This window comes from Sceloporus undulatus, chromosome 2 (genome assembly GCF_019175285.1).
Source record: "Sceloporus undulatus isolate JIND9_A2432 ecotype Alabama chromosome 2, SceUnd_v1.1, whole genome shotgun sequence".
Taxonomy (NCBI): Eukaryota; Metazoa; Chordata; class Lepidosauria; order Squamata; family Phrynosomatidae; genus Sceloporus; species Sceloporus undulatus.
In genome coordinates, this window is record NC_056523.1 from 299157790 (window position 1) to 299182137 (window position 24348).

Below are 24348 nucleotides of genomic sequence, written 5' to 3' on the forward strand. Positions count from 1 at the left end.
GCCCCTGTGCCTCCCCCAATTCCAGCATGTGGTTTGACATAGGAAAGTACTGAGGAATGTTTTTAACATGGACCTCTTCAACACAGGGCAAATGTCAGCAGGTCATGGTATTTGTTGCTGTAATTCTTTTTTACAAAATGAAATTTTGGGATGACGGGGATATATCTTTTCCTGGATTATTTTCTAGCAATTTCCAGCACAAGCTATAACTGGTCCAACCTTCTTTTTAAATTCTGAAACATGGGAATAAATAAACATCTTTCTCTTCTTGCTCTCTCCCTCTTTCGTGTTTTCAGTGTTATAGTGCACCAGTGTGTCAGTAACATGACACCTCTGTATGACAGCACCATGCACTATAAGAAATTATATTTAAAATAAATCAGAGAGAATGTTTGCTATTAGGGCCATATGACTGTCTCTGCAAACCATGTCCCAACTACACCAATGAACAACCTTTCGGAAGAGCCTTCCTGCAAATCCAAGAAATCATTACAAAGAGATACACACACCCCTCTAAGAATAAAATGAAGGGAAGTGGAGGCAACAACAACAACAGGCAAAATCTATCAATGCCCAAAGAGCTATATTAGGTAGAGGTATGTTGCTATGGGGCTGGAGGAGTGTGGCAAAATAAGGTCACTACTTCCCACGTAAAGAAGTGGTGTAATTCCTGCACAGAAAACTGTGCATTTTTCCTGCCTGTGTTTTATCTGCCAGAAATCAGAGTCTTTCACATTAAGAAAACAAACAAACTGAAAACATTTTTGCAGGAAAACCACTTGAATTTTTGTGCAAACAAATACTCACCAGTAAAGTCAAAAAGTGTGAGACTCTTGTGACTGGTCTCCTTTTCATTAGCAGGGTGTTTTGAGTGTCACATAAGTATAGCTATGGGAGGCGAGTAGAAGAGATGATGGCATTGCCTCCCCAGTACGAATTTTTCCCCCAATCAAATTTTTCTTTAGGCCCCTAATTTCAAGCATTTCAGAAACACTGAAAATCATTCATACTTTGAATTCTTACATTTCTTGTGTTCACATTCTTTTGATAAAAGTTTCTGCCCTTTTCCTGCATAAATATTATTTATAAGTGCTTAACTGAAGATTTAAGTTACAGCAATGCTAGAAATTTAGAGACAAAAGGAAAATATCAGGGGAGGTGGCAATTCTTATTTGAGAACAGTGCCCTTATTACATGTCCCGTCTCCTGGTTGATAGCTTTGATCACAAGACCTTATACATCTTTAGACTCTTTGGAAAAGCCTATGATTTTTCATCCTGATTTTCTGTCCTATTCAGACTTTCACCTTCTGCCTGCAGAAGCTAATAGAAACAAAAGTTTATGAGGTGGGAAGCATGTATTTCATAGAATCACAGAGTTGGAAGAGACCACAAAGGCCACCCAATCCAACCTCCTGCCATGCAGAAATACACAATCAAAGCACCCCCAACAGATTGCCATCCAGCCTCTGCTTAAAGACATCCAAAGAAAGAGACTTCACCACTGTGTTCCACTATCAAACAGCTCTTAATTGTCACAACGTTCTTCCTAATGCTTAGGTGGAATATCTTTTCCTGTAGTTTGCATCCATTGCTCCATGTCCTAGTCTCTGGAGCAGCAGAAAACAAGCTTGCTTTGTTGTATTCCATTTCAGATCAACCAAATAGGACTTAATTTTGCACTCTCAAACTGGATTATTTCTGCAGTGTGTTTTGGACCATGATCTGCCACTGCCCCATCACTCCCACCTATTCTTTCTGTCCTCAGCCACAATTCTCACAATTTCCATGCCCAGTAAGAAATTCTGCAGGCAGCTGGTGTTTACCTTGCCTGTTGCAGGCAGGCAGGCAGGCAGGCACACACACACACAGCTACAGTAGATTCAGTTAAAACAGAATCCCCTTATTTCCCAGCTCAGATTTTATCATAGGCATGCTGCTGCAACCTGATACCAAAAATATGTGTTTCACCAGCCCTCCTTCACCATCCTTGTGATGCTAACATTGCTAAAATAAAAAATAAAAAATAAAAAAATGAATCCAGAGAGACAAGAGAAAAGAATTTTGAAAGAAGCTTTCAAATAGTCTTTAGAAGATTCAAAATATTTGGTTTACTTATGCAAGGCTTCCTTGACCTGGTTGTTTCATTTCACATGTGCAAATATTTAGTTTTGGAGAATTGGGTCCTGTCCAGATGGGCCGTTTACAGACGCTCCCTAACCCTAGTATGTACTCTGTACGTAAAAATGGCAGCGCCCTGTACACATGGGCGCCGTCATTTTGATGTGATGGCCACATCGTGTCCAAATGGTGCAGCGCGGGCGTTACGTGCTGGTGCCGCTACAGGGTGCTTGTGGTGCCCTTTCAGCAGCGCTGAAAGGAGCTCCGAAATGGAGTGTCCCCTTTCTCTCTTTCCCTGCTGCTGTCCCTGCTGCATGAAGCCCCAAGGACACTCCTTTCCAGGCTACGGGGAAGTGGCGTTTTGCCACTTCCCCGAGGCCTGGAGAAGCGGCGGATTGGGGCCTCTGGGGTTGACACTGTGGCTGCTCAGGCCCCGATCTGTCGGGCAAAGGGGCAGGTGCAGGCCGCCCCAAAGGGACGGTCTGTATCCCGCCATAGTTTGCTGAATCATGTTAAACTCCTCATCATTTTTGTGGTGCAGGGATCTGCCCCTATTTTTTTTCCATGTTGTTTCTGCCTCTGAGACTAAATTTTCTGGTATATAAGTAACGCCCAGGAACACATCTACTTTTATTACCAGATGAATATTTGAAATATGTCCCTTCCCTAGCAGTCTAGTAGATGGTGAGTAATAATGGCAGAGAAAATGGAGTGACAAAAATTAGGGGGGGGGGCTTACTTAATGCTACATTCATGTCTTCTGCTCTATCCACTACCAACATATGTCTTGCGACAGATTACTGCCAAGGGATATCCATCCTGACAAATTACACCCCATGTCCTCAGCCCTCCCCCATGTTTTTCATACAGGGAATGATGGTGACTTTTCCTTTGCGATGACATTATCCAACCTCTCTCATTCTAGAAGTGTATCTCCATGGCTATTAATACAATTTAGTCAATGGCAGAATTGCATTCAATTTCCTGTAGTCAGAAATTTCATTTGGGAATGCTAAATGACAGTCTTAACTTTGTCAGCACACTAAGACAGCAGCAGATGAAGAGAACATCTCAGCCACAACTCAACCAGTAAAATCCTTAGCCACAGGAGATATTGCTGCAAATGGTGTGACTGGGTGATAAAACTAATGTCACTGAATCCTCTGGCCATAACTTGGAATTGGTGAGAAAAGGAGCCAGGCAGCATTAGTACCCACACTAGAAGTATCATTTTGCTTGGAGGAGTACCCAAGTTATCTGTAATTAGATAGTGATAGAAGAAAACAAGGGAAGTCTCTCTTACAAAGGGCAGGGTTTGATGCAAGAGGAGGGACATGTGAATTCCTCTCTACCAGAGGCAAGGATCTTCCCAGTGGATCAGGAGGGACCCAGACTTTCTAGTAAAGTGACCCAGACCTTCAAGTTAATCTTATGTGATCTTGATTAGGTCCATTTAAAGACTTTACTGTCTTCTATCCTGTAGTTGAGGACTTTAAAATGTGTTGAAAATTCTCCCCCTTAAGACAACAAACAAATGTTGGCAAATGGTGGTTCTAGTGATAATAGGGTAGTGAATCCACTTCTAGTTTTATGCCATTTTTTAAAACAACAACAACAACAACAACAGACTAATAGTCAGAAAAGAAATTCAATGGAAGTGAAAAATTCAATAGCAAATCTTTCCATACATTGGAATGAGAACTAAAAAAATAAATAAATTAAAGGTTGACTATTAATTTTTGAAAATGAAGGAAATGGACACTTAATTGAGTAGATATGTTTTGTTCTCTGATTATTTCTTTTCTCATGACACACTTTAAAAGAACTATCCATGTTGCTGAGCTCTATCCCACAAATAGGTCCAGAACTATAGATAGCACTTTTGAGGTCCAAAATAAAGCTTGGAATGGATTCACCATCCCAAGTCACAAGCCTCCAAGGCAAACAAACATGTCAGGATTCTTCTAAATTTTCAGCTCCCACCAATTGCAAAAATTGAGCCTCACTTCACCTCGCCTCTAATTCACATATCGCCCACAGTACTGCAGCCACTGCTCTGTACAACTAATTTGTCATTTCTCTTAATATGAAATCATAAATACCAAGCTGCAGAACCTTACTTATCTTGTACTGAGCATACCAATGAAGTCTACATGCTGCATGCATAACAGTTCAATAAATAAAATTATCAAATACAACAATTTGTAACAGTAACAGATTTGCCATGGGTCACAGCACACTATCCTGCCTATGAAGTGTTCATTGCCCCTTTGCTTATCATATTATAAAATGCTTATCATATTATAAAATGCATAAAAGGTTTTTGTTGCATTACATCTGCCTAATGGAAACAATGAACTGCCCCCTTCAAGCCCCCTCCTCCAACCTACCATAAACTACAGGATTGCGGGCACTAACAAGAAAGATGAAAATGCATCTTTATTATTGTTAAGGCATGTTACAAAATTTAAAACTGATAAATTTAAAAACAGCCATCAGTAAAAAAAAAAAGACTTAAATTCTAATTAGAATTAGAATTAAAAACAGCTTAAAGATATGTGCATTAAAAAGTGGAAGATAAAAGCACTGCAGCACGATACTTCATATATTCACTCAATAATACAAGTGGAGTGACTCTACCAAGGAAGCCATGGCCTTGAGATTTCAAGATCTGAGAAAGGTGGTTATTAACGTGATCTCTTGGAAATATCTCATTCATAGGGTCACTACAGGTTGAAACTGGCTTGGCAGCACATGACCACAGCAACAATATAATATATATAATCCTTTCCCCATAAACAGTTTCCAAAAACAAAATTGTCTCCACTTGCTTCTGGAAGAACAGCATGGAGGGAGCTAGTCTAGTTTGTCCTAGACATTTATATGACAGTAAGTGAATGGGAGCTTTCAGGATTAAAACAGAAACCAGTTCATGAAAAAACCCACTTTCACAGAAAGTTAAATTATGCTTTCAGGAAATACCTTTATCAGATAATCTACTTGTATTACTGCAATTACTAAAGAGTAAAGTTACACAACTGAACACTCAAGTTAGAATTGCTCAAGGTATTTTATTCCCCATCACCATGTATGGATGCAAGAGCTGGACAGTGAAGAAAGTGGATAGGAAGAAAATCAACTCATCTGAGATGTGGTGATGGAGAAGAGTGCTGAGGATACCGTGAATATTAAAAAAAAAAGGGGGGGGGGGCTTGATCAAATAAAGCCTGAACTATCCCTGGAAGCTAAGGTGATCAAAGTGAAGCTATTGTACTTTGGCTACATCATGAGAAAACATGACTTATTAGAAAAGACAATAATTATAGGAAAGGTGGAGGGCAGTACAAAGTGAGGAAGACCGCACACTAGATTGATATACAGGGCTCCCCCGGGTTACGAAATTAATTCGTTCCGCGGCGCCATTCGTAACCCGAAAAGCATTCGCAAGCCGAAGCCCCATAGGCGCTAATAGCGAAAGCCGCGATTTGGTGCGAAAAAGCGCCGAAAAGCACCAAAAAATTTTTCGTAACCCGAAATAACCTTCGTAACCCGGAACAGTTTTTTTTAATGGATTTTTTTCGTAACCCGGAAATTTCGTAACGCGGCGCATTCGTATCCCGGGGTACCACTGTACTGTAAGTCACTTTGGGTTCCAATTTTGGGAGAAAAGCAGGTTACAAATTTATATCATCATCATCGTCATCATTATCAATCAAGGAGGTCAGAGTCTTATCCACAGGGTTGCCACGCATTAGGGTCAACTCGAGGAAAGTTAACAACAACAGTGGGACTGGTAAATCAGAATCAGCACATGGCAGGATGAGTAATGCACACATACTGCTGTTTCTTCACAGGTTTGAAACAAACAGGCACAAATTCCAAGTATTTCCATCTTTCAGCTATTACAGGTTGTGTGATCTGGCCCATGACCTGAGAAATGTGCTTCCACAGAAGCAAGAGTCTCAAGTTTTTTCTTTAAGATTGTACAAAAGGCAGGCAAATGCACTCAGCATGCAGTCTATATAAAAGCAGAGTTAAGAATAGTCACTATAATCTGTTCCAGAACTAATCCAATAATGTGCACGAAAGCAGCATGAAACGGCTCTTGGCATTCATTTATTTCTTGTTTGAATTTGGTAAAGGTAATTAGTTAAAATAAATTAAATCCAGCAGCCCCAATTATATGGTTCTCCTCAGTGCTGTGTAATGGATTCACTGTTATGGAGGATTTTAGCTTAAAATGCACACTGAAGCACAGTGAGACTGAAATGACTTTCAAACCAGTATGCATCCCTGCTATCCACAATCAGTTGAGTATCCCCTTACAGAAGAAAGTGGATGTAATACTACATAGGTCCTAACAGGTGCAAAAGGAGGAAGCAGTGATAGTATCATAAAACCTAGTGTGATTTCATTAAGGGGCCATAAAACACTCCTGGTTAGAATGTAAAGAGAATGTAAGACATAAGAGTGGCAGTTTGAGATAGGGTCATTTTGGCTATGACAGGCCATTGGTGGGGGTTAGGAGTCACATTGCCAATCTCCAGCTCACCCTTACTACTGAAAAGACAATTTTTTAAAATATTCTTAAAAGGCATTTTTATATTAAAACAAGGCCTGTGAGGAGGACACACCTTCTTGGGGAGGCAGTTAGCATTTCTAAGAGTGCTGGGATTGATGTTTTAAAAAAGCATGTGCTCTTCCTCACCATGTTTTAAAATTAAAATGACTTTTTTGGGATAAATATTTTTATTGTGTTTTGACACATTCATGACAGCATCCACACTGCAAAAATAATACAGGCTGACACCATTTTAACTTCCATGGCTCCATGATATGGAATTCTGAGAATTGTCATTTGTTGTGGCATCAGAGTTCCCTGACAGAGAAGGTTAAATATATTTAAAAAAACCTACAATTCCCAGAATTCCACAGCACTGAAACTTGGCAGTTAACCTGGATTATTTCTGCAGTGCAGTTGCAGCCAAATACTATCCCTAATCTCACCCTCTCCATTCACAAATATAAACAAACTATATCCATGACTCCCCACACTCCAGGACCAGACACATAACTATAAAACTATCATGTTATTCTTCACTGTTTCTACCAATCTATCATACACCCCTACCATAAATAGATGAAAGCAAACGGTTCAATATTTAGTATTCAAAAGCCACAGATACAGCCCTCTCTTCTTTAGGAAGATCATGTATACATGGTCCCCACTCTTTCATAAAATTAGCTAATTATTTTTCTTTAGTTAAAGTGGATAATTTATCCACATCTGCCATTTTAAGCATTTTCAATATCCAGTACTCTTTTGATGAAATTTCCATACTCTTCTTAAAATGAAAACAACTTTTAAAATGGTATAAACTGGACTTATCTTTGGCCAGTGCTGTGCTGACAATTTTTTAGGATGGTGTTATAAAATGGATGGTATATTTTGTGTATTTATTTTGCAGTTTTAAGGCCCTGAATGGATATGACTCTAGGAGTCCAAGTAGACCACAAGTTGAACATGAGTCAACAGTATGATGTAGCAGCTAAACAGGCCAATGTGATTTTAGGCTGCATCAATAGAAGTATAGTGTCTAGATCAAGGGAAGTAATAGTGCCACTGTATTCTGCTTTGGTCAGGCCCCACCTGGAATATTGTGTCCAGTTCTGGGCGCCACAATTCAAAAAGGACATTGAGAAACTGGAGTGTGTCCAAATGAGGGTGACTAAAATGGTGAAGGGTCTTGAAACCATGCCCTATGAGGAAAGACTCAGGAAGCTGGGGATGTTTAGTATGGATAAGAGAAGGTTAACAGATGATATGATAGCCCTGTTTAAATACTTGAAGGGATGTCATATTGAGGAAGGAACAAGCTTGTTTTCTGCTGCTCCAGAGAACAGAACCTGGAACAATGGATGCAAGCTACAGGAAAAGAGATTCCAGCTCAACATTAGGAAGAACTTCCTGACAGTGAGGGCTGTTTGACTGTGGAACACTCTTCCTCAGAGTGTAGTGGAGTCTCCTTCCTTGGAAGTCTTTAAACAGAGGCTGGATGGCTATCTGTCAGGTATCTTTGATTAAGAGTTCCTGCATGGCAGGGGGTTGGACTGGATGGCCCTTGTGGTCTTCCAACTCTATGATTCTATGACTAGCAAATTAATACAAAACTGAGAAACAGCATGGTGTAATGGTTTGAGCATTGGATGACAATTGTGGAGACCAGGGTTGAAATTCTCACTCAGCCATGGAAACCCACTGGTGAACCTTGGGCAAGCCATACTCTCTCAGCTTCAGAAGAAGCAAAGGCAAACCCCATCTGAACAAACGTTGCCAAAAAATCCCCATGATAGGTTCTCTTTAGGGTTATCATAAGCTGAAAATGACTTGAAGACACACAACAACAAGAACAACACTGGATAATGGTAAATGAATAGAGTGTTGTTGTGGGATTAAGAGAAAAGTTGATACTTCTGAGAGTTATACTTTTGGCCATTTAGCCAATTACCCAGACATAACATCAACAAAGGCAAAGAGGAATCCAGTAAGAAATCTGATCAGATGGGCTTAAATACTGGGTTATGCTTGTTGGCAGGTAGCCAGTCCTTAAAGATCGGTGAAGTTTGTTCCTTATTCATAAACAGTAAGGATCAGCAGGTGTAATATGAACAAAGGATGTGCTGGCACTTAACATGCACTAGTGAACCTCATTTCTATTTGGCTGATAACAAAAGATCAGTGAAATATACTCTTGATAAGCAGATGTGTAGATAAGAGTCAGCTTCATATACTATAGAAGTTCATGGATTATTTTTATAGCTATTTACAACAGTTGCCTACTGCTCCATTTCTAAGATATGTGCATACTCAATAATGCTGGGATGTTAGATACAGCACTGTAGTGCAATGCCTGTTATAGAAAGTAGTACAGTGGGCCCTCTCCTTACATGGGGGATCCGTTCAGTATCCCCCCACATAAGGGAAAATACGCCTATGCTTGATCCCCATTGGAAATAATGGGGCACGTGCATGTGGCGGAGTGGCACAAATATGCCGCGGGTGCATGCACCATCGTTTTCCCTCCCCAAGAGGCTTCTGCATAAGCTAAAAGCCGCATAAAATGTGTCTGCACATGGCGTGGGCGCACTGTATAACACATGCCTATGCTTTCAAAATACAGATGAAGGTATAGAAATGTCTGTTAAAATGTATAACAGATGCCTGCTTAAGGCTATATGGTGCCTCAACAGATGACTATGCCGGGTTACACACCGCCAAAATGTATGTGCTCGGCACGTACTAGGGTTAGGAAGGGGTGTCCTTTCTAGACGCCCCTAACCTTAGTATGTGCCGAGCATGTACAAAATGGCAGCGCCCATTCTACATGGGCACCGCCATTTTGATGTAGCAGACGCTTAGCGTCGGCACATCTCAGTGCCATTATGATGCCACAAAAAGAATGTTCTTTTTGTTGTGCAAGGGAGTCGCACGGTTTGGCCACTGCGGCTCCCTTGCACAACGAATGAGGGCGGCAGGAGACCACCCTTTTTGGGCGGTCTGTAAAGTGCCTATGTTATAATGTTGTCTAAGATGTTTAATTCCTTTCCAATTTAAGTTTATATGCATGGCACTTGATAATGGTTTTCCAGGATGATTATGATGTATATTACTGCTTTGATTATCTTATTATGTAGGCTAAAATTTATAAAACTGCCTGCAACCTATTCTCCAGGAATAATTTCCTGATAATCCAGTGCTTCAGGAGAATATGGACATTGATATAACTACTGTACAAGTTTGTTGGGAGCCCAGGTGATCAAAACAGCAAATGTTGGATAATATGGCTAGAAACAGAAGTTGTAAGACAAATAATCCCCAGCCATCTACATAGAGAAAGGTATGGAGGATCCACACCTGTTCCAAAGGCAGTGGTACAATGACAGCAGGAGCTCTAAGGTGTGGGGCAGAAAAACTTTCAGTGAGAGTACTGTACATGTAGTTTACACACTGCATGATGCCTATCCTTTGGCAAACTGTGGCCTCAGGACTATTTTTGTAGCCCTCAAAGTCACCTGGAATCAAATACCCTCCAGAAAGCATGGGGGACATTTTCACCACACTTCTGCCCTCTCAGTGCAGGAGAGGCCTTTTTCAAAACAGAAAAGTCCATAGAAATTGACTTCTGGTAACTTCTTGTTGATAAAAAAAAAGACTTCTCCCTGACCTAAAATGGCCAGGGCATTGGGGACATTTGAGAACAATTTTTAATTATTTTTTTAATGTAGGCTATACTTCAGAGGAAGGAACTGGCAAAACCACGTCTGAGTATTCCTTGCCTAAGAAAACCCTAAAAAAATTATGGGGTTGCTATAAGTCAACAGGTGACTTGAAGGCACATATCCACATGCCCCCCCCCCAGGTCTTCTGGGAAGCTATTTGTCCCCAACCAACCTCCTACAGTTGCCCACCCTTGAATGAAGGACTATAGAAGACACCACACTAGTCTGACCTACAGGCTCCCAAGAATCCCATTTTACCACTCAAATATTGGGTGTTTCCCTCATCACAGAAAAATAGCTGTAGTGTACTAACTATGATCTTCTCCTAACAGTACACCAGTTCTTTCATCTGCCGATGGAATCCTAGAAAACCAGGAACCTTGCTCACATGGGGACTCTCCACATGAACAGCTGGGAAGAAAAAAAGTAGGCATTCCCCTGTTTGTGATTTAAGAAAGTGGAGAGAATAAGTCACGGATGCTTTTGTCTTGTCCTTAATTCAACAGGTCACATGGTTCAAAGGGAACACAAAACAGGAATCTGTCATGATAAATATGCTCACTGGAAGATCAGGCAGCTAGTAGATCTTGACATCCATGTTGGTGATCTGACACATATACACAGCTCACATTACTCTGTAATGGGCAATTCCACATTTGTCTCATTTTGCATTTACATAGAGCTGTCCACTCCATTAGGGTGAAATAAAGAAGCTGCCTTTTGCACATACAGAAACTCATTGGTACACCAAAGCTTTGTGGTAAGGAACAGTGGGTGTGGGATGAATAAAGAACCAAGTAGTTTTGTTTGCGCTCTTCTTGATGGAGGAAGAAGAGGAAAAAAGGACTTCCAGTCAAATCCTATTTTATGGATATCCTGCCTTGCTTCCAATATGTAATCCAAGGCAGCTATGTTGTGAAATATTCTTCTGGATAAAGGTGAAGATTTTATGGACATATCTCTTCCCAGGCCTAAGGCTGCAATCCTATATGCAGTGTATATACTATATATGTGGAACCATATCTCATGGAACTCAGACTTAGTGGTAAGTAGAAATACATAGGATTGTGCTGTTAAACTGGAAAATTATTAATTCATTATCCCAAGGAAAACCTAGAAAGTACATTTCATTTCACGGGTTTCAGGCCTTTTTGCCTTGCAGATGCTTTGGGCACCAATTCCTAGAATTCCAGGACTGATTGAGACTTTTCGGGTTTAAAGTCCAAAACATATGCAGGTTGAAACTGACTGGTTTAGATGGTTTCAAACTGAATTAACAACATTTGCACCATACCACAGTTCTCAGGACATTATGCAGGAAACATTACAGCTAAACTTGTATGAAACAAGTATGCATTTGTAAGGCAAATGTGTTGCATGAGTTCTGAAGCAGTGGGTATTTCAATGCCATCTGGGGACAGATCTGACCATCTTACTCTTTGGCCAGCAAATTTCTCCTGCAGGCTTGAAGCCCCAAAGTGATTTATGTTCTGGTAAGCTTAACTGTGACTGTTCTCAGATTGGCTTCACTGAACCTCTCAGAGAGGAACGTGGGAAATAAATATTTCATTGCCCATCTTCTTTTCTGTCTGAATGTTGTAAATGTTAGGTTTTTAGGCAGACTAGACAAGTTCCAATAAACAGTGTTTTAAGCACTGGAGGGCATTACTGTTACATGTTTTTGTAAACAACATTTCTGAAGTCATATCAACTGTGAAGAAAAGGCTCTCTGCAAAGTAATGCAGTCAGATCTCCTTGGAATTGGGATGATTTTTTGTGATATAAAATAAAATTGTGAAATGATTATTGCTCTTGTGTTAAGAGAGACAGTTTGAAGCAGATTCTATGGGGGGGATGCAATTTGTTTTTCTGATCTGAAATAGTGGAAGTATAGTTCTAGATTTAAATCCCTTTCACATATGATTGGATTGCATTTGTATTCAGTTAATACATCAATTATTTTATTGATATCCTGCCTTTTCCCCAAGAGTGCAGCTCAAGGTGGCTTACAGAATAAAAAGAAATACAAATGAAACCACATATAACTAGAAAAGTCCCAAAAGATAATATTAAAATAATATTAATCATAATAATATTGCCTATAGAGTTAAAACAATATAAGCAGCCAGTGTGGTGTAGTGATTTAACTGTTGGAATATAACTAAGGAGACCAAGCTTGAACATGATACCCTCTGGGTAACCTTGGGTAAGTCACATCCTCTCAGCCTCAGGGGAAGGCAATGGCAAAACTTCTCTGAACAAATCTTGCCAGGAAAGGCCTATGATAGATTCACCTTAGGGTTGTTATAAGTCGGAAAGAACTTGGGAGCATACTATAACAACAACAAGAATCTTAATTTAAAAGCAACAATAAAAACAGTACACCATTAAAAGAGAATGAACATTTCACAAAATGCTCTGTTCCCAAATGCCTGCTGGAATAGAAATGTCTTTACCTGATAACAAAAAGACATCAAAGAAGGAGCAAGCCTAGCTTCTATTGAAATGAAGTTCTAGAACAATGGTGGCAAACCTATGGCACACAGAGCTCTCTCTGTGGGCATGTGTACCATCTGTTACTTTAATAGGAGTGCTCACAAATTCCTAAGATAAGTAGGGCTTCTTCTTGTTTGTGTTAAGGGAGGCAGAAGGTGTGACTGGCCTCTTCCCTCTCCTTCCTTCCACTAAGAAGCCAGAATCCTCTCTATCCCATCAAAATACACACACATACTGTTACGGGTGGAGAGTGATAGAGGGCCTTGAGACTGCAGAGCATGTGCAGCCTTTTTATTATCCGTTTTCCTGCCACTGCTAGCCTTTTGGAGTAGTTGGGGAGACTGGAGAAAGGGATTGTCAAGCATGTGAACTGGGGACGTGGCCAGCTGCCAGGGGGGCATTGCCTCTGCTTCAAAGGACTGCGTAGCCCAGCTGAGGTGAGATGGTGGCAGTGTCAGCACAGATGGTGGATGGTGCTGCTGTGGAAGGAGTGACGCTGAAGGGAGACTGCACCAGGCAGGGAGCTGCCACCACCATCACTGCTACTGGGTGAATGTGGCTTGCATGTGTGCCTTCAAGTTGTTACTGGAGACTCTAAGATGGGGCAAACTTCATCAGAGGAGGATTGCCACTGCCATCCTCTGAAGCTGAGAGAGCGTGACTTGTGTGTTTGGCGCCTTCAAATCAATTCCAATTTATGGCGATCCTAAGGTGAAACTAGCATGGAGTTGACTTGACAAGTTTTGTCAGAGGGAGGTTTGCTATTGCTAGCCTAAGGCTGAGAAAGTGTGCATTGGGTTTTTTTCTCTGGAAGTCCTACCCCCAGAAGTCCTGATCCCCAGGAGATGGAAGTCCTGCCTCTGAAGTCCCCCGGGAAGGTGGGACTCCCACCCCCAGAAGTCCCACCCACAGCAGCAGGTGACACCTGGAGAGGGAACACCACTGTGTTTGGGCACTCGGTCTCTAAAAAGTTCACCATCACTGAGTCTCAGAGCTGCCATGAAGAAGGCCCTTCTCATTTTCCCACTCAGCGTGCTTATGAAAGTGGGGGCATTGAGAGAAGCACTTTCCCCAAAGATATTACAATTTGGGCAGACTCACATGGGAAGAGATGGCTGTTAGGACATATTTGATTTGAGACGTATCGGGCTTTTTGGGTCACAATCTGCATATTCAATCCTATGGAGTCTTATGATTCGGTTTCTTTCAGTGTGACTCATGCCAGAAGTTTCTTGACAGCACAAATCTATATCTGTCTGTTGATAAGCAAATCCAGTCCAGTGACAGATGTATGTGAGAAGCAACTAATGCGAAATGAACCACATATTTTTCACACTCTCTTCCAAATGCAGGCTTTTGTACCATTTTCCATACCTTTTCAGAGGGTCCCCCAGCTATGAAGAGGATGTTTTCCACAGGTCATAGGAAATTGCAGCGGGTAGGTGTGATCTATGAAAATCAAGTGCCTTGTTTTGAACAGGCTAGAAGAGTTGGGGAAAGACATTATTGGATACAAGAGCTGAGATTCTCCATCACACTGATGGCACATAATAGTCTATCATACCATTTGGCTATGTTGGGTGAGCAGGCATTTTCTTGGGGTGTGGTTTGGATAACAACAGAGTGTACATGTTTTTTTGATAGCCTTAAAGAAAAATATGAAATGAAGGAACTGCCTGCCCTAATTTTAAATGGTTTGAATTGATTAAATGGATTAAATAAACAGTTAGTGGGCAGGATCCAGCTAAAGCCACATGTTTAAAAGTTTCACTGATTCTAATGGGAGAGGTAAATGTCTATGCTTAATATATTCGTTGATTTCATTTCATGCAAAAGAGGGGATGTTAAAATTATCTGTCCTTTTCTATAGTTTATGAGAAAAGCTGGCTCAAAAAATTGCAACCATCTTGAAAAATTACATTATATTTTTTGTGCATTTTTTTCTGGCAAAATGCTTCTCAAAATTTTCAGTTTGTATTTCCAAGTGCAAAAGATCATGGGAAAATGTATAAAAATTATCATAAGCCTGCAGGGTGGGAAATAAACTTTTGAAAACTGTTGTCCTGATACACAACAAAGAAATAAGCAAAGATTCAGGTCCCTTTTATCAAAGCCCTTAACTCTGGATGGATCAAGATTATTGTTAAATACAACTGTTTCTACAAAGATAAAGATATGCTCACTACAAAGGATCCATGATTATATTTGGGAGGGCTATACTTCCTGAGAACCTAAGATATTTTTCTCTCTGTGTGTTTTGTCTGAATGCACTTTAAAGCTCCCAACAAGGCTTTTGGTGATTTATTTGTTACTTCCTACACTTGCATGTCACAGAGCTGCCATTTGCAGGATTCTTTAACTTTTCTGATTGTCAGAGACTTTGGCAGCAGTTTTATGTCTTCAACTAATGTGGGAGTCTTGGCTCATTGAAAACAATTACTGGCTGTGAGATGGAAGCAATAAAGTACAGCAGGGAAGCAGAGAGAGAGAGAGAGAGAGAGAGAGAGTATGTAATTACTTCTCTCTGTAATGTGGCACTGTGCCAACCATACTATCATTCCAAGTACTGATGAGTTGCTAACCACATTCCCCTGCATTTGTCCATTAAACCATCTTCAAATGAGTCAAGATGTGAGTAATGACCCATTCTGATGTAACCTTCAAGCTTAACAGTGAGATTCCTGTGAGAGCCATTCCACATAGTACACAGAAGGAAGTTCAGAAATTCTGGACTGTATCACTGCTATCATGTTCTCTGGTCTCAGTCCCCCCGCACTGTCTCAGAGGAAGACTCAGAGGGGAAGGAGTCATTGTTCACTTCTTCAGGACCTTTCAGAAGCTAGAAAATGTGGCTTTATAAACTCAAAGGGCCTTCTAGGGCTAGATTGGTTTTCCTCCTATGATCCTTCTGCCTCTGCGTTATATTCTGACAGGGTTTCCAGAAACTGACTAGCTACTGATGATATGATTTCTATCATTGATACTGTGCCTTAAAAACATCACTAGTTGATGTGTTGTTAAATTGTATTTAATCAACTGTGGATGTGGTGGTAACATCTTTCTAACTGAACAGAGTTATGACATCATAGCATGTTTAATGGTTGTTTTAACACAATAATTTTTGGCCTGTCTTACTTATGCTTGCATTTTTAAAAAAAATCTACATCTACTTTAATTGTGCTGTGAGATGTCTCAGGTCTCAGTTCAAGGGGGAAGATGGGACATAATCAAATGAATATCAAATCAATAACAGACCAAATAAATACAAATAAAAATATAACAATCCTTCATATTTTAGAAGCTGTCATCTGCAAAACTGGTGATGGTCCTCAATGGCAGTGTTACTCAAAGTGGTGGTTTGAAGACCAGTGGCCGTCCACAGTCCATTGGGTGTCCCAACATGGCACGTTTCCAGGATATAAAGAAACTTCTGCAGTCAATGGACATAACTATGATGCCTGTCCTTATTACACTGGGGAGAAAACTGCCAGTTCCCAAGATCAGCTACTATGTCTCTCTGGGAACTTTAAATATGGGTGAATATGGGATGAAATTCCCATTGGTATCCACATGGACTGCACACTAGAGTGCTGAAGCCTATTGACTCAGCTTGCCACTTGCATAATTAATAAAATGGCTCATCCAGTTTGCAGGATAATCTTTGACCAAGTTGCATGTATGAAATGTAAAATTATGCAATTGTTTGTATGTGTTTACTTTTTACAGAGGGAAAAAATGGCTAGAATTATCCTCTAAATACCTAACAACAATTCAAAACAATTGGTGCCTATTTTGCCCAGGATTCTCTCAGATGTTTTATGGATCAAATATTTTTCAGATTAACTCTGCAATGTTCCCATTCCCATTTCTCTCCCAGTAGGTGGCCCAGATATTGTTAAGTTGGGCATGCAAAACTGACATATTCACTAGATGAAAAGGATAGGAAAAAGCAATCAAGCAAGAAAGCCTAAGCAAGATGACAAAAATACTATCATAGTTTGTACCTAACACAGAATGTTGGGGTCACAATTGGCTTGAATCTGACATCATTCTTAGATGGAGGCAATTACCATCTCCATTTAATAGACCAGGCAATTGTTTGAACATGATTTTTTTTCAGGAGAGGAGGAGGAATGAAAATCTTGACATTTAAACATTCAGATATGCACCTTGCCTTTTTGCACAAATAAAATATCAATAACATGTATTGGACACCATAAATCCACCTGCTATTTTGCTCACCAGGGAAAGACAAATAGAAGAAGCTTCCTGGACCATTTGAACCTGTAGCCCAATGTGATCTATGAGGACTCAGACGTGGGGAAAGTTTCTGAGGGGATTCTGGGAGATGTAGTCCAAAAGAGCACTATTTCCATGCTCTGCTCCAACTGGCAGCATCTCTCACGGTTTCAAAAAGTGGTAGATCTTTCACAGCATCTGTTATGTGATCTTTTTATGGGAAGATACAATAGACTGAACTGCATACTGTCTGCACATAAAATGTGATGTGCTGGGATCTTTCAGCAAAGGCAGCATAGTGATTTGTTGGAGATACTCTAACCACAGTTTTCCTGTGGGAATGCATCAGATGATCTACCAGTGGTGGCAGCTGGTTACTCCTTCATCAATGGGACAGTAAATCCATGCTAGATGTTAGCCTCTAATTTAAGGGAGCTATCCAAGATGCTGAAATCTATCCTCAGAATAGATTTGGCTCCTTTAAAGTCTGAACCCTAAATGGATTGATTGGATCCCTGACACGGAAGTACCAGCTGTCCCTGTCCACAAGGCTTTAGCAAACTCTGTAATTCAGCACTGTATGGGCCACTGTGGGAAATCTGGAAGCATAAATCAGAAGTCTATTCCCAGAGTGAGCCTGAATGTATTTTACAGAGCTTTCATGTTGCAGTACTGTATATTTTAGTGTTGGTTCCTCTTGGCATTCCTCTGTGCTAGTGGAGCATTTGATTTAATTCTATAAATAATCAATGGAAAGCAAAATTGCAAACATTTAAATATTAATGAGATGGAATGGCCAATGAAGGATAGGTAGCGGAAATGGAAGGACTATCTTTTCCCAGCATAGGAATGAATGATGTCTTTTGGGATACACAGAATTTAGTAACAGGAGAAAAGAGGCCTCCGTTGAACCAAAATACTAGTCATTAAACACTGTCATTATAATCTTTCTCTGTATTCTCAAGTATATTTCTAGGAAGATGAACTGTATTCCACATCAACGGCAGAATGGCTTGGGCAACTAGGAGCGGCTCCAAAAAGCAATTTTGGGAAGTGGATACACCCATGGGCTGCACTTCCATCATCCCTGACTCAGAATTGTAATTCCTCTCCCTGCCGCAAAACCAAAGCAACCCAATGCATAGCCTTTGTTACTGGTGCCAAGTCTACTTTTCATCCCCCTCCCATGTCTGTGTAAACCTTTGCAGTTAACCATTAATTTTCCATTCTGTTTTCAAGGGAAACATGAAACTTATAAGTAAAACACATTTTGTTACTTTTCATCACTTTTTGTTGGTGCAAGAAACCTATTATTTGTGTCTCCCAGGTTGATTTTACTTTTGGTACAGGCAATGCAGCTTCTAGATGTCTTACTATTTGTAATTAGAAAGTTCTATTAAAACAGCGGTGTGGAAGGAATCCTGAAGGATACACAATGGCAATGCTTAGACATTTCAATGTTTAAACATTTTTCTTAGAAATCTAAAGTTTGGTCATGGATACTTAAATACTTTATTATCTCCTTGGCAAAAATGGCTTTTAAAATCAGACTGCAGCTGCCTCTTGATGAATAGCTGAAGGAAAACTTGAGAGGTGCTGGGCTTTTAGATAGCACTTTGTATAATAAATGTGGTCTCAGCCTTCTGCTTGTTATTAACTGCTGGCTTTCTGCTCCATGCTGTTTTAGCAAATTAAATCACTGCACAGCAGTGGCACCCATATTTACCCCATAACATTCAGCCTGATTTCAGAAATGCTGGAATTTGTATCCTAAATTTACTATCCTAACCTTAACAATGATACATCATGAAGAGTACAACATCTGTTACAGAACATAATAATGGCAAATCTGCATGATAAACTGTATTAGACTGCAAACACAAGGATGAAAGGAGAGGAGTGAGGGAGGATCAGGGAAAGCCAAGAAGCAAAGGGGCACCATTAGGCAAGGAGAAGCTAAAGAAACAATTGATTAGTACAAAATAGGTTCCCATCATATAGAAAAAGTTAGAGTTGCAGACCACACAGGGAAGAGACTAGAGGCAGTATGAAAGAAGGAAACAAGAACAGTTACATTTTGTATTACCAGATCCTGTCTGATCATGGATATTCAGCTGGGTCAGCCATGGTTAGTACTTAGATGGGAGATCACCAATGAATACCAGGTGCTGTAGACTGTATTTCAGAGAAAGGATCTGGCAAAACAACTTCTCAGTATTTCTTGTTTCAGAAAACATAACGAAACTCATGAGGTCACAATATATTGACAGGCAACTGGAAAGTACATACACAGACAGGAAACACAAGTGAAGGGTGTGTGTCTGCCTTAGGCATTTTAGCATTTTAAATGATGGATGGAGCTTGAATTGTCAAGTATTATTTTTGCTGATACCAAAAGATTCTTAATACAATTTTGGTTCTTAATGATAATTAAACTGAGTAAAATATCCTTAACTTCCTATAATATTCTTTGGCTACTTGTCTCAAATGTGTTCTTGCCAATTTTGTTTTCTCCATTTGGTCATTAAGCCATCCTACGCACATATGCCCAAATATTTTTAGGTGAGTTGCATCAGTACTGTCAACTCCTAACTGCTTTGATATGTAACCATAACTCTGAGATAGTCCATCAATTAGCCAATAGTGAGAGGTGGATGTTTTAAATGTGAGGACAAAAATCCAGACACTGATGTGGAAAAAAAAGAGAGCCAGTGCAAAACATTCTCAAAATCAAATTCATGCTGGCAAGATAGACATTTTTAGCAAAAACTAAGTTGTGTCTATTCTTGGATAGAAAGTCCCTCAGATCTTAGAAAATAGCAACAGCTAGGGTTATAAAAGTAATGCATCTACTGCAGGCAAAAGATATTTGGTTTTACAAAAAGACTGCAAATTGTTAGTTATTAATTTATTGTTATTATTGTATATTTTTACTTCAAGGGTGGCAAATGCAGGTAGGATTTTTATTTGCTTTGTGTGCCCATATAATCAGACCAGCCTCTGATACCAATCACTTCAGCTTCAGAGTCTGGATAGTGTAATGTGTAACTTGTTTTCAAGTAGCATAATGGCTTTGATCAGCCAGACAGGAACAAAAGAAACATAGTTGTGAAATCAACTGTCACACACTTTCAGTTTGTTTCTCTCCAAAAGCTTACTTACCAGTCTTGCACAGCATTGAAAGATTCTTCATTGGTGATGTCGTACATTAAAATGAAACCCATTGCGCCCCGATAGTAGGCTGTAGTAATCGTCCTATATCTTTCTTGACCAGCTGTGTCCTAAAACAATCAAATACAGAGGAATGATAGCAAAATGCTGGCAAACTCCAGTCATTAAAACTAATAGTAACAGTTAAAATTGCTGACCCATGTTCCTTCCAATACAGAAGGTATTTTCAGTTACACAGAGAGCAGAGGTCACTTATTTCTAGTGCTGGGAAATCTCACTAAAAACATAAATGTGTTACTCATGTTTCACTACATCCTATGAACAATGCATGACTTTTACTTCAGAGTTAATGACATTAATATGGCACAGTCCATTATTTTAAAAGAAAAACAAAAAATCTTCAAATCAGAAAAGGGAAACATTTGAAAATATTCAAAAAAAAAGTTGAAAATAGAGGTTTTTGAGGGTCACAAAAACTCTTATGAGAAGAATCCTGGATAGATGAGAATCTTTGTAGTTGCAGACTTATTCTGCATAAAATTTGGGCATGGCTGTTCTGTGCATATAAGGACGTTTTACGCACAGCAAACAGAATTTTCTCTCATGGAGAAAGTGCCTCTTTTGCATGAAACAGTCATATGTGAATTTTGCATAGAAAAAGTTCTACATTATGTAAAGGCTTTGAAGGATATGGTTTTTGAAAGTATTCTTGCAGAGGGAAGAAAATTGCTAAAATTACATGCTGTTTCATTTCAGAAGAAAGTTCATGGAAAAAGTACATTCCTAATACAAACAGCCACTTTACATCTGTGTAACAAATACATTTTATTAATTATGCAACTTTTCAAATATTTATGGCATTCTCTTTAGAAAATTAACTAGTAATGACATTGACTCTTCTTAGTAAAAAAAAGTACTGTGTTAAGAATAACTTCTTTGCTACTAGCAGCTTTTTTTTTGTACAGGAGAAAAGGATGGAAGGAGAGGAGAAGCTTAACTTTCTTTTTGGACGCTTCTTTTTCTGTGTATCTGCTCCATAACCATTTTCTCTTTCCTAAGAATGAAAAGACCATTAAAAAGGTGCCTGATATGCTGTTCTATAGCCTAGGAGTCCTGATAGTGAAAAGGCTATCATGTCATAGTTTTGAATGCCACAACCCAACATGTAGATCTGTATCACCCAAATCCATCTTCACTTCTCTATATAGTAGTAATTCCTCTAACCCAGGGATGAAAAACATGCACCCCCGATGTTGGATTTCAGTCTCCCTAATCCATCCCATTGTCTATGTTGACTATGATTTATGAAACATGTAATCTGTCAACATCTGGAGAGCCAAAGATTTCCATTCTTGCTAAAGATTGCGTTACAATTTGCTACTCATGACTATCAACAGATCATCTGCATTATCTTCTCAAACAGGGATGGGAATTATGGCACTAGTTGCCCCACACTACTGCTGCATGTGGCAGTAAACTGGCTTTAGTGATACCTTAGACCTCTCTTCCCTTCAGACCCCTGCATCACAATATAACCTCCACTCTCCCTATTACCCCAATGCTTTGTTCACTCTTGGAAATGGCTACTTCAAAATTACATGAATATAAGCATGAGAAGAAAATGCTCAGTATAACCATAGTTTTGTAATGCACACTCCTGAAACAAATATGCCCAACCAGACTCATTAGAGTCTGGCATAAGAAAACCTCTGGTGGATTTTGCCCATATAAACTAATCCCAAGAAGACTGAGAGCTTAAACTTCACTTGCTGCAATAGGACTTAAGGACATTTTAATGCTCTTTGAATTCTGTTCATAATTTATTGGAACAGTGTAACATTTCACATTAATATTAATAATATTAAAATGACTGAACAATATGCTAGCATTTTCCTGATCCACCTCTCCATACAGCGAATTTTGTAGCCCTTTTGTTGTTTTCATAATGCCTGGCTTTCATGCAAATAGAAAGCACAGGAGAGTTAATTTCCATATTTCATTTACATTTCTTGCTATAAATCAATTCTGATTTTCCTCATTAAATCTTGACGTGAGTCTCTGTGTAGTACTAGTTTTTTTACTGATACAATCTTGCTTACTCACGGGTACTAATTTATCCACTGATCAGATTCCCTTTAATTTCAAAATGCAACTGTCTGCCTTTTAGTCTAGGGCTGCTTTTTAAATCAAAACTTAACAGCATAAGCTTGACGAATATTGATAAAAACTTGACCTATTCTTCCATGATGACGTTACCATGGCAATCCATCTTCTTTCTGGATGAGCAGAGAAAATGCATTACAATTTTCAATGGAGCACTTTCTTTGCTCTAGCACCAGACAATTATTCAGGTGTGGTAGCCACAGCTATAGATGAAGGCATCAGTTTTAAATACATTTTCATTATGGCAGCTCCTTCACAGGCATGCCACAATGAAGATCCACGTGGAACTGAGAGCTGGAAGGAGCCAACATTAACAGTCCAATATAGGTTTGTTTACTCAAAAGCAATCTCACTATGTTCAGTGGTGCTCACTCCCCTGTTAAGATCATTGACCAACAGCACAATCATACATGTGTTTACAGAGGCAGCAATCACATAGTCTTCCATATAGTCTTATTACACAGTGACTGTCAGTGTTGCTCACCATTTGGCTATGACTACTGAGAATTGAAGTCCAACAGCATCTGGAGGGCTGTGTGATTCTCACCCATGATTTAGAATCATGTTTCTCCAGAATTCAACAGTGATTACACTCAAAAAAATATGCAGACAAGTGCAGTCACTTGAGATATCACTTGCCATAAGACATAGTACTCTGTAGTCTTGTCCTAGGCACAGTGTGGCCAATGGGATAAATTTTCCATTGCTCTCCAAGCCCTGATACCACTCCCAATTTTTTTTTTTAGTTTTACTAAAAATGTCCTCCATCCCCTTGGAAGCAAGGGGATTTTGCCATGTTCTTCCCCCATTGGCTGTTTTAGGCCCGTTTACAACTAGGAAGAAATCTAAAACATAAGAGGTGTGGGGAGCAATGCATCCCCCAAACCCTGGCAGATGTTCACATCTGCTATAGGTTGGGATTTGTTACCTTTTCAGAAATGTTGGCTCTTTCACATGGAAGAGGCAAGCATCATTATATCATGATTAAATCATGCTAAGAGCATGATAGGGGAGAAATCATCACATTTCTCCCGTTTGTGTCCCATGCATAAAGAGTAATGGACGTGTCACTGGGTAATAATGGAGTTTCCATTATTACCCAATAACACGTCCATTACTGTTTATGGACAGGACACGAACAGGAGCAGGGGTGTGATAATCTTCTCCCCAACTGCACTATTAGCATGATTTAATCATGATTTAATGATGCTTGCCTCCCATGTGAAAAAGTCCTTGGATAAAATGTTGCCCTCCAAATAATGAGGATATATGACTCCCATAATCTCTCATCATTGTTCAGATTGGAGGTGGTTTATGGAAATTGGAATCTGATAATATCTGGAAAACCACCACTTCCCTAGACCTGTTGTAGACACAGAGGAGACTCAGCAGTCTGCAGAATTTAATAGCCATGTCTTACTCACTCACCCCTACCTGATCCCATATAGCATAAAGTGAGTAAAAGAAGAGGAGCTCATATGTCCACAAAATGCTCTTTTTCAACATTTGGCTTCATTGTAGTGAAACACTTCTGAAAAATAGGTTGAGTAAAGGACATAGTTTTCACTGATGCCTGTGAAAGATCACCTGTTTTATTTGTGTTTAAATGGTGTTATCTTTTGTTGCAGCTTTGTTGCACTAGGAGTGTGAAGTACAAGGATTGAACTGAGTCTCCATTTAATTAAAAAAAATAAAAGAAAGAAAATAGTTCTGGTAAATACCGCATAGCATAAAAAGTAGACTTGGCATTTCAGTATGTTCCACCAAATGTTTGGTATTTTGGAAAGACAGCATGTTTAGAGACTCCCTTTTCCAAATAAATGAACAGATCTACTTTATACATATGCATGGTTTTGTTCATGCATCTTATACAATGTTA

General features: G+C 39.6%; 1 protein-coding gene across 2 annotated transcripts in view; it reads right to left on the reverse strand.

The window, feature by feature from the left end:
* RAB3C (RAB3C, member RAS oncogene family) overlaps positions 1-24348 on the reverse strand; it is a 164728-nt gene that overhangs the window by 74695 nt on the left and 65685 nt on the right. For both annotated transcript variants that reach the window (XM_042447373.1, XM_042447375.1), the window contains exon 3: positions 20298-20416. In XM_042447373.1, the coding sequence (XP_042303307.1) occupies positions 20298-20416 (119 nt within the window). The remainder of the gene's footprint in view (positions 1-20297; positions 20417-24348) is intronic.